The sequence below is a fragment of the Leuciscus leuciscus genome (assembly GCF_965113295.1).
Source record: "Leuciscus leuciscus genome assembly, chromosome: 6".
In the NCBI taxonomy this organism is placed as follows: domain Eukaryota; kingdom Metazoa; phylum Chordata; class Actinopteri; order Cypriniformes; family Leuciscidae; genus Leuciscus; species Leuciscus leuciscus.
In genome coordinates, this window is record NC_138730.1 from 46,299,805 (window position 1) to 46,311,799 (window position 11,995).

Here is an 11,995-nt window from a genome sequence, read left to right on the forward strand (position 1 = left end):
TAAGTTTTGATTATTTTAGTTCTTCAGTTTAAACTAAACGAAAATGAGAAACATTTGGCAACTAGCCGAAATGTTTTTTGTTTTTTTTGGCAACTGTTTTTTTGGGCAACACTTGGCAACTAGCCGAAATGTTTTTTTGGTTTTTTTTACATATATTTTATTGTATTTCCATTTAATTTCAAATAATGAAAATGTTTTATTGCATTAGTTGACGATAATAACCCTTTTTTATGTTAGACCATTTTTTGTTGACTTTAGCGTGTTGTGGAAAATCCGATTTATTTTTCAAACCAGCTTTAAAATCCCTCTATGCTTGATTTCCTGTGAGACCAAACGCAGCGCAGCCACTGAATGTTGATTCACACGAGCCTTGACGTTAGAAAGATGGCAGAGACGTGATTTAAACGCCACACACACACACACACACACACACACACACACACACACACACACACACACACACACACACACACACACGCTGAAGCACAAACGGGCATGAAGAGACTCATATGCATGCATGCATGCCCGCAGACGCTGTGAATAAAACCAAGTGCATGATGGGAAACCCAGTAAATGGTGGCAGCACGTGTCTCAATGTTAACCTGCCACAAACTGACCAGTCCGATTGACTTTCCTCTTTCACTGTTCGTTTTTCAAAAGAAGAGCTTGTGAATAATGTCTCTGATGTTCTTGGCATGAGTGGGTGTTTTTATACCGGGGATGTTTCTAAGTTTAGTTTTTAACCATTTTGATTGTTCTTAATGAGGATGATAGTGGATTATTGCAGCATTTGCTTCCTATTAAAACAATAATGATCAACTGACTCTGTGTTTCTTATTAAAAACCTGCATCGATGGAGAAGCAAGGTTTATTAAGTGACTTTCTAATAAATTAAAGGAGAAAAATGTGTGTAAAATGTCCAAGTCAACTTGGGAAAATTGTGTTTGGGTCATTAATATGAAAAGGTTTGAGTCTTTGTTTCGGACAAAAATAAAAACGTTAGTGAAAAGGGGGAAAAGAAAATTAGCAATAAGTGGTAAAATTAAAGAACGCTTGTCCTTTCATTTTTTATTAGTCAGTGTTTTCCACATTAAAACCTTATAAAACACAAAAAGTTGTGAGATAAATGCGTCCAAGGTCAAAGGTCATCGTATGGTGATTTTCCCCATCATATTGAAAGTTCATTTAAATTTTTTTAAATTTTTTTTATGGTTCATTTTGACATTTGGTGTTATATATTGTTTAATATTAGTGTGAAGAATTTTCATTTAATAATTTTTTTTTTACTTTTAAATGTAAAATTGTTTGATGGAATTATTGATTACGATCTGATCAGAATACCTTAATTTGTTAAATGAATCCCAAAATAAAATAAAAATAATTCTTTATGATTAGCAATCTAGTAATAAAGTCCAGATCTTAAATAACGTTAGGCCATATATAATATTTTTAAAGAATGACCCATTTAACAATCATGGCAACTGTTAATTTCTGAACATAATTAATACACATGCCATTTCCAAGTTGCTTGAAATAACAATGATGAATGAATATGAAGAGTGACCAATAGTATATTTATAAAACATGAACACATTAATACAAGCTTTAAAAAAATCATTGAACCTTATTGTAAATTGTTCCTCAAACAGCAGCAAGCGACATCATCACATGAGCTTCATTTAATTCATGAAAAGATTGATGAAAAAACATAGAATTAATCTTAAGAATTTAGAATGTTTAGAACATTAAGTTCTCAGATAATTTCTTCAAATCAATTAAAAATAAAATGACAGGCTTTTGTTCTTCTCTCCTCATGAAGTTGATTTGTCTTATTTATTTGCACAGCTGTCTTTTTTTTAACTGAGAATTGACTTGATTATAAAATGTTATTGTAGTTAATAACATGTGGCTAATGTTAGGTTGTAACGTTTTGTCATTTTTGACAAAAAAACTTTTTTTTTTTACTTCATCAGAATTGAACAAATTTGGCACTTGCTGTGTGAAAAAAATTACACACAATCAAGGACATGATTCGAAAAGGTTAAATGATGCTGATAAAAAGTATCAAACGTTCGCGGTCAAAGATGAGCTCATTGGAAATGAATGGGAATGTCCTCTAGTGGAAGCGTTCGGTACTGCAGCCACACACAATATCACTGAAAGCTCATCTATTGAGATATCAAACTCAAATTTGGATCACTTATGGTTAATTTTGTGTTTTGGAAAATACATATTTCACACAAAATTGTTTAAAGGGATAGTTCTCCAAAAATGAAAATTAGCCTATGATTGACTCACCCTGAAGTCATCCTAGGTGTGTATGACTTTCTTCTTTCAGATGAATACAATTGGAGTTATGAACAAAAAAAAAAAAGAAAGTCCTGGCTCTTCCAAGCTTTATAATGGGAGTGAATGAGTTTTTGTCTTTGGAAGTCCATTAAAGTGCATCCATTCATGATTAAAGTTCTCCACGCGGGGTTAATAAAGGCCTTCTGAAGTGAAGCGATGCGTTCGTGTAAGAAAAATATCCGTATTTAAAACTTTAGCGACTAAAATAACTAGCTTCCGGCAGAAGGCCACACACAAGTCGACTTACGCCACAAGAGAAACACTTGAGGATGATGATGTAGGAGTAGCTATGGAAGGCCAAAAGGGCCAAAACGTGTAAACACGGAAGCTGGTTATTTTAGTCGATAAAGTATTAAATATGGATATTTTTCTTACACGAACGCATCGTTAATGTTACTTCCTAACTTGTAACTTAACATTAAGATGAAAATGAGTCAAAATTAAGTAAAAGACATTAAGCATTTTTGGGAACACAAAATTCTTCAGTTATTTTTTAACAACAACGTTCAAATTTTATTTTCTTGATCACCACAGAAAATAATTTTGACTAGTTTTTCATTTCAACAAAGTATTTTTGGGAATACAAAATATTTTTAACTGCTATCTATTTTAATTTTTTTTAAGTAAACTTTTTTGTAATGTTGATTCATCTAAAAAAAAAAATTTTAACAGCAGAAACATCGATCAAAGGCGGCAAAACAAACGCCGTTCACATAGTTCTGTTATCCCACACGTTACACACACCTTTAATATCACTGCGCACAGAAAGGAAGACACGGATACAAAGGTTTATTGTTTTACAGTACAAAAACAAAAACAAAAAAACAAGATTTTATTAAAGAAGCATAAAAAATAAAACTCTTGATACATTTCTTATAACCGTCAAGTCAGCTCAAATTATACGTGTATACAATTGTTCCAGCTCACGGTTAAAAGGTCCATAAACTTTCAAATAAAATATATTTCAATTTTAAATTTCTTCAATAATTTTTTCTCATTTTGTTATAAATTGCCTATATGTTGCACACAGGAAAACAGAAATATGGAAAATAAAGATAAATTTGCTGTAATAAAAGGGTCACATTATAATCTGGGATATTTATGTCAAGGTAAGCAAATAAATTGTAAAAATAAAATGTGTAAAAAAGTTTTTTTTTTTTTTTTGTATTTTCATTTTTAGAAAAATTATTAGCTAATGCCTCATGGCTTCAAGACATGCAGAGTTTAACTTACAAATAAATGATACATGTTTTAAAAACTACATTAAGTTGTACTTTTTGAAAACAAATCCCAATGATTGTATTGAGGATATTTACAATTTAGGCCTGAAAGTCTTATTGAAATAACTTTTGGTTCTGCGTACAAAAAGGATTAAAGCGAAGAACGTAAAAAAAAAAAAAAGGAAAGGAGAGCAAAAGTTCAGGGCAAAAACAATGATTCATGGGAAAAACAGTGTCTGTCGTCGTTCCAATGCAAAACTGCCTGAGATTCGCCTCAGTTAAACCCTGTTCGAAAGGGAAACGATTCAACTTCAGGTCAAAAACCACGAGTGATTCTTCACTGACCTTCATCGCCAAAACACGTCACTCACACACACGCACACACACACACACACACACGAGTGGGAAAAACTAGTCTTGTACCTTTACACTAAATCAGATTCTGGGGAAAAACCGGCTCAGATTTACGACACGTCTCTCTATACAAATACTCTCGTCCGAAGCGATTCACGAATCTGGAAGAGCGGAGAAGGTTCGTCACAATCTTCGTTTCTCGGCGGCGAGTTTCGCCACCAAGGCACCGTTTTCTGGCACTATCGATCACTTCAACACGCCAAAGAAAGGAGGAAACGGCGAGTCAAATGAGAAAAAAAGATAAACGAGTTGCGTGATCTTTAGAGAAAGAAACCTGTACAAAAACATGCAAACCCAACAACAAAACCTCTTTCATAAGATGTGGAGAAGTCCCTCACTGAAGTGTACGGAAGCCCTGCGTGATTTAGCTGCCACACGGACTCAGTCGGGACTAAAAATCCTGTTTATTAGCGTTTCGAGTACGCGGGATGACCTGAAGTGTAGTGTGTAACCGGAAGCCCTTTAGAGTGTGAATTCATGGCTTGTCACTCACGTTAAAAAAACGTTCATCACGTTTAACGGCGGGAACCTAAGTGCGGGAACGCTTTAACCTCTTACGAGGGCCGGAAGACACTTTTAACTCCAGCGAAACAACATTTCAATGTGTCGCAGTGCACAAAAAGCGATGGCTTTCACACATACACACACACACACACACACACACACACACACACACACACACACACACACACACACACACACACACACACACACACACACACACACACACACACACACACACACACACACACACACACACACTCACAACAAAGAGAAACATTCGAGTAAACTTACAAAAACCTCTTGATAGAGGGCGCCGTTCACAACAGATGAAGTTTCCACACGTCCACGTTTAACTGTGAATGCCAGCGACCCTGTTTCAGGAGTGTAGATTGTTGGAATGAACTAACGTAACGTGACGTTCGTCCCCAAAACATCAAGGAGCGTGAATGTTTTTAAGGTAGTGTGGCAAAAAAATGCACGGTTATGATATTTATAACATGTACTATTCTATCAGATTCAACATCAACTAGTACGGTCAGATACGTATAAATATTAAGCATTAATATCTCTGGTGTTTTGGTCTAAATGAACGCAGTCTTGCGTTTTACGCCGCCGCCGTCGTCATCATCATCATCGACTGCATTTAAAAACAGAATGCGGAAAAACAACAAGATCTTTAGAAAATAATTTAAAAAACGACCACAGCGGCGGCAACCCTCTAAAAACAAACGCATTAGACAAAAAGTGCAGCGTAAAATACCTGCGAGTAGAAAAAGTCAAGAAGCATGAATGGAAAAAACCCATATGAACATGAACGGCTAGGATTACGCAAGTACTTGAGTGGGTAATAGTCATTTTTGTTTCATCATCATTGTTATTACTGTTGTCAATAAATCAGAATAGTGTCATATCTAATAATTACTCAGTCTTTAATAGTTTAGGAGAAGATCCGGATGCACTGCGAGGCAGGAATGTGACACACGGGACACTCGGGCTCTTGCGACTGACAGATCTGCCCGGCGCAATCCATGCAGAAGAGGTTGTGTCCGCACGGGACTAGCGCAGCCGTCACTTCGCTCTCGCAACACACGTAACAGTCTCGCGGCACCATTCCTGCCAGGGCGCCCGCTTTCAGGCGACCCAACATAGTAGAGGCGACGCCGACACCACTCCCACCGCCTTCAGAGTCAGTTGGCGAGCCACCCGGGAGCGAAGACCCCGAGCAGGAGGAGTAACCGGTGGTGCTTCCGCCGCTACTGCTACTGCTACCGCCTGAGAACGACCCACCGCCACCACCGCTCGTCTGCAACCAGGAGAGGGCGCTAAGCGGGTCGCTTTGAGCCCGGCGAGCTAGCGGGTGGTCCGGGTCGGGCGATAGCCGCGGGGTTACGGCGCCGTTGCTAAGACCGCTGCTGTTGCGCCGAACCGGCGGCTGCTGTTTCGCGCCGTTCACGAACGGAGCCCAGATGTTAGCGGCGCCGAATTCAAAACCCAAATCTTCGGTAGTCGCCGGCAAATTCGGAGTCGAGTCGCCGCCGGCGAATGAGAAGCTCCCGCCGGCGCTGCTCGTGCTAAAGGGGCTTGTTGGGCTTCCGGCGTCTGCCGCGCGGCGCGTCACCGAGAACGACTCCGCGGCGTTTGATAATGACATTTTGCGTGTGGATTGGTGAAGTTGCGATGGCGGAGGAGGCGGAGCCGAATGAGTGGCGCGCGACCAAAGCGCGCCGCTAAACCCGAGCGCCCCGAGCCCTTCTAAACTCACATCCGTCCCGTTGCTGTGGAAGTCGTTATCGCCCTGGAGGTCGACGAATGCGCCAGTGCGTAGCGTGATGTGCGTTTCGATCTCCTCCCGCGCGCGGTCGACGTTCTCCGGCATCCCGGTGACCTCGAACACCGGGTCTTTCTCTCGGCTCGGCGTCACGATGTAGGTGTGCGTTTGCTGCTGGATGCGTTTGATCGTGGCTCCTTTGGGTCCCACTACTAGACCCACGACTCTGTAGGGAACGCGCACCTGGATGGTGGTCTGTCCCGGGAGGTTTGGCGGGCCGGGAAGGGAGCTGCTAGTGCCGGGTCCGCTAGCGCCCGCTTTGCAGCGCGAGGCTCGTATCATGGAGAAGTGCTCGGCTGCTGAGATGATCTCACGCTTCGCCATCTCCACGTCTTCGCGGCGACCCGTCACGATGAACACGGGCTCTTCTCCTCTCACAGGGGTTTTGATGTAGGTGTTTGTTTTTGCACGCAAAGCTTTGATCTTGCAACCTGCAGAAACAACGAGAGGAAAACATTACATTGTTGAACTAGAATAAATATTGAATAAAATTCCAGGGCTTAAGGACTTTAAGAGCTTTAAGCACTACTTTTTTAGTTTTGAAGGACTACAATTAGAGATCTCACTTGTTAAATAATCTCTTTATTATCTTCAAATTCTGAAAAAGGTAAATGGATAAAATAAATAATAACTAATGAAACAAAATGGTACAAATAAAGCACAGCACAATGACTGTAGTAAATTTAACCATTGAAAGGATACTATGACAAAGATATCGTTTTCTTATTCAAACTGATTTTTTTCCTCACATGAATACATGATTGACCTGAAGAATGAAAGATGTATCATATACCTGGATATTTATGGGCAATATGCCATGCGAACAGCCTCTATATCAGACGGGCTGCAGCGTTCATTTTGCGCGAAAAATTTTTTTAGCAATAAAATTAATCTCTAATTTCACATATTTTCTTTCACTTTTAAAGTACCTTTTAATAAATATGGCTGTTTTTGGGGGGTTTCCAGGACTTCAATTACCAAAAGTCAAATTCAAGCACTTTAAGCCCCTTGTACGAACACTGTTTTAACGTTGTGCAATCTGACATGATCAAGCATGACTAGTGCGCTTGTGCATTTAGAGCGCATGCTTTCACTGTGTGACTTAGTCTATTAAAATGCATTTAATTCCCTCAATATTCAAGATAAGGGGCAAAAAAAATTACCTCTCTGTCTTATATTTATATCACTTGATATAGTTAATATCACACGAATAGTGCCGTTTTTTCTCCAAATATCAGCATGATCACAAATGTGATTTGGATTTTATACAACAGTTCAATAAACAAGAAGTTAATATTAACTGACTTATATTTTGTTTTATTGTACACAATATTGCCGGTTTTTGCTCCATTTCACCAACAAAAATAGTTCCAGACAGACAAAGGACCGTTTTGAGTTTCTGAGCAACACACGGTGGCGTTTCGTTACTGAACGAACGAACGAATCGGTTGAATAAATGATTCTATGAGTGAAATGATTCGTTCCGTTTAAATGAATCAGTTGAATCTCAATGACTCACTCATTAACAGTGACTCGCTGCCACCTACTGGCGGTATTAATTTCACATTTAAAGTATGTTTTCATTTTTTAAATCATTTCAAATATTCAACATTTTATGTTTAAAACATCAAAACATTATTTATTCATTTGTAACAGCAGTTTAAATGCGTTCATGTCCCTCTGATCTGCATTAAACAATTCATTTTGTTGATACTGATTTCATTTGATTAGTAACAGCCCTATTGTCTTAAATGGAACATTATCTCATGAATATGTAAAGATAAGAATAAAAATCCATGCTTGAATGTATCATAGCATATTTTAACTAAATTGAATACAAATGCAGTTGACATTAAATTGTTTCAGCAGCAGCATGCTTTAATTCAACACTATTTATAATAAAAGTATGAAAAATATTCGTTTTTTATTAATGTACTCACTAATAGAATTACTTAAAATAATTGAGACAACATGGTATATCTGTTAATTTTTATTTAAATAATTTAAATAATCTAGCAAGAACAAAAGGTTGAATAATAAAAGAAAAAGGGAATTATGACATTAATTTATATATTTTAATCATTCATAATATATTGGAATTGTTATATTCAACATCAATAATAGTGAGTGACACTTTTTCGCTCAAGTGTATAATCAAGTAAATAATGGCCAAATAAATATTCGTAAGTAAACCATTTAAAATTAAATGAACTTAATATATATAGTATAGTACTTAACTAACATTAATTCTATTATGAATTTTTAGTCGCATGCTACAGTTTTTAAATGATCATGAAAATTACATGATTTAAATTAATTAACAATAATTAAAATTGATGAGATTATTTTAATAGACAGACACACACACATACATATATATAATTATTTTTTATTTTTTTACTAGCAAATGTTAAATGTTTATTTTAGGCACATTTATACAACACATTTGAAATAATTCCAGTATATTATTGAATATTAAAGCCAATGACAGTGACACCTCATTGACTACCATGAATCAAATTGCATAACCAGGTCACATGTTGTTGTTCAGTAATGTTCTGCTATATGCTATAAAAATTATGAAGATGATGTGCATAAATTATGCAGTTTTCTAATGAACTCATTATTTTTTAAATCAATTTGTCAAATGAACTAACAAAAGGCAAAATGTTAAATAGAAAATATTTAACGTGTACATAATACTTTATAACAGCTCGAGCCTCTATGTGGTTCTATGTTTTTTTTTTTATATCTCTATGCATTGGTGGTTGTTCTTTATTATGAAGCACTTTGGGCAACTCGTGTTGCATTAAACTGTGCTATATAAGAATGAAGAAAATATCATCGTCAATAAAGTGACACTATATTATAGTTTTATCGATCACGTGTTTCCATTGTTAGCAAACAGAGGCGCACTGTTCCTTTAAATCCGCGAGGCTTCTTTCCCTCAGCCAATGGTGCGCGTGCTCGGCGACGTCATAGCGCGAGCCTGAACGCATGGCAGTTCAAACAAAGAGAACAATGCCGCTCCGAGCCAAAACCTCGCGGCTCGCGAATAAATCACACTTGTTTTACTCAAACACACATAATGCATGCACTCGATTTCATTATTTTAGCAGGCGCGTGCACAGACGGCGCGCGCGCGCTGAAACACGCCTCAGTGTGGCCCTGTGTACTTGCATAACTCATATCCTCACATGACCCCAGTGCATATGCAGAAGAGCGGATAACGCTCAGCTAAACGCGATCAGAGATCAATAATCAGCAGACAGGGAGATGGGCGTGAGGCCCGTGAATCCGCATCGGTCGATACGAGTCTCTTTTGTCTGGTTTCGAGCGCGAGACACGTCCAGACCCCCTCCTCCCTCTTCAAACCCCTCCTCCAACACCAACAACAGAGCAGAACATCCATCCGAGCCTCCATCGACACACTACCGATGTCTAGAAAGAACAAATATCGGCCAAACCGAAAGAAAAGTACGCAAACACTAACGCATGCATGCAAAAACAATAACAGAAACATAAAGCATGTGCATCTGGCCGCTCACTGACCGCTTATAACGCTTACTTATTGTTCTCATGATATTGCATTGTTTGTGATGCCTAGGAACAGAGAGGAAGACTAAATCTTAGTAAATATTCAAATTTAGTTTTTGCATGCAATCTCAGACCTCAATAACACTATTACAGTGAGGATCTGCCTATTGTTCGAATGCAGTGCGTTCACTAGTTATGCTCTCGTGGAACAAAGAAAAGGTAAACATTCATATTTTCAGTGCGATGAACACTCTCAGACACGACTGATACTAGTGTAAGATTGTGCTTTTATTATTCAAATGCATTGCATTTCTTGTTTATAATCTCTTGGAACATAAACAAATAATCTAGTTAAAATGCAAATAACAACTTGCAATGCTTTCCTTTTGTTCAAATGCGTTGAAAGTAGTTATTTGCATGCAAAATATTTTAATAACGGTGTATGTTATTAATCTATCTATATCTATCCATCTATAGAGATAGAGAGAGAGTTTATAATATCTTGGAACATCCACAAATAATAATATTAACATGCAAATGATAACTTGCAACGCATTTAAACAAAAGGAAAGCATTGCAAGTTGTTATTTGCATGCAAACTGTTATTTTAATAACTATTTGTGTAACAAGAGCCTATAAAGAAATGCACTGCCTTTGAACAATGGGAAAGCACTGCATGTATTTGTTCCACCACTGGTCAGTCTCAGACAGCACTGGGACGTGTTCCTCTTGTTTATGGTCACATGTGAGTGAGGTTACCTTGTCTGCCGACGATCTCCGCCACATGCTCTGACGTGGGCACGGGCACACACTCGGTCATGTTGACACTTCTCTTGCGGAGCACCGAGCTTTGTTCCCCGAGGATGGAGGAGGAGTGCGGGCTGGCCATGTGGTACCCGTACTCCGGAGAGGGCGAGCAGGAACCGGGAGATTCCCGCGAGCCGTTCGAGTGCTCGAGCATCTGCAGGTCCACGTACCCCCCGGGACCCCCTCCGTTACAGTTCTCCCCGCTGGTCCCGTCCAGACAGTCCACCTTCTCCAGTGACATGCGTGACAGCTGATCCAGGGCGAAGCGAAGCGCCTCCTGATGCTCCTCGTCCCGGGACTCCTGCTCGCTCTCCCGGGCCCCGGTGCTGCTCACAACCATCTCGTGATCCATGATATCGGGATGAAACAAGGGACTGGGCATAGCTATCCCGCGTGTGCATCAGACACCCAAGCGAAACTAGAAGAAATAACACATTAAAACCATTAGAAGTGACATAAACGGCTAAAGCTCGTGCGCGTGTTGTTTCCCAGTTCGCGTCTCTTTTGTCTTTATTGTGAGCTTTAGCTCCGCGCGCGCGACTCACTTACTAACGGTTATATTTCTTGACAAGCTTATTATGTTACATATAGTTAAAGCACGTGACCACGACACTAAATCGGTGTAATAGTGAGTTATTTTCTTTATCGAGAGATATGACCGTTGAAAGCGAAGTGTTGTTGTTGTTGTTAGCCGAGCCGCTAGCCGGAGATGATCAGTCACATTGTCGCCTTTGTTTGTGGATCTCAGGCGCGCGCGCCACGCGGACAATCAGGACCGGGCGTTACGGAAACCGGCGGAAGAGAAAGTCACGGTAAATGCCGTGAGAAAGCCTCACCTTAAGTCCTCCCGCGCCGCTCGCCGCTCTTATCTCGTGTTTTCTGGAGGATGAGGGTGATGATGATGCTAACCGCTAGCGGAGCTGCTAATTGTTGGGGGGCGGTTGGAGAAAAAGTCCGTTTTAAAAGCATCAATAAAAGAAATCAAACTCCAGCGCGCGGTAGAATCACGCGTCCCGCCTCGACGCCGCTCTGCTCATTGTTTTCTGGCCGTTTTCAACGCGAGAGGGGAATAGAGCGCGTTCTCCCGTTCCTCCGGTTCACCGTCTTTGTCTGTCTGTGTGCAGACGCACGCCACGCTCTCTCTCTCTCTCTCTCTCTCTCTCTCTCTCTCAACCGTCTCACTCGCCCTCTCTCTCTCTCTCTCTCTCTCAACCGTCTCACTCGCCCTCTCTCTCTCTCTCTCTCTCTCTCTCAACCGTCTCACTCGCCCTCTCTCTCTCTCTCTCTCTCTCTCTCTCTCAACCGTCTCACTCGCCCTCTCTCTCTCTCTCTCTCT

General features: G+C 39.7%; 1 protein-coding gene across 1 annotated transcript; it reads right to left on the minus strand.

Annotated features, from left to right (window-relative positions):
* Nucleotides 1–3,123: 3,123 nt before the first annotated feature.
* On the minus strand, nucleotides 3,124–11,865 carry LOC309501079 (RNA-binding protein MEX3B). The gene is made up of 3 exons (XM_082173048.1): nucleotides 11,496–11,865; nucleotides 10,612–11,077; nucleotides 3,124–6,746 (listed from the first exon to the last, which is right to left on the minus strand). The coding sequence occupies exons 2-3, from the start codon at nucleotides 11,039–11,041 to the stop codon at nucleotides 5,425–5,427; spliced, it is 1,752 nt and encodes a 583-aa protein (XP_082029174.1). The 5' UTR covers nucleotides 11,042–11,077; nucleotides 11,496–11,865; the 3' UTR covers nucleotides 3,124–5,424.
* Nucleotides 11,866–11,995: the final 130 nt, after the last annotated feature.

Bases quoted from the DNA above. Each gene is read 5' to 3' on its own strand.
- LOC309501079 (XM_082173048.1), bottom strand. From the start codon at position 11,041: ATGCCCAGTCCCTTGTTTCATCCCGATATCATGGATCACGAGATGGTT. The intron at 6,747-10,611 runs GTAACCTCACTC...TTGTTTCTGCAG, and splicing joins GGAGATCGTCGGCAGACAAG to GTTGCAAGATCAAAGCTTTG.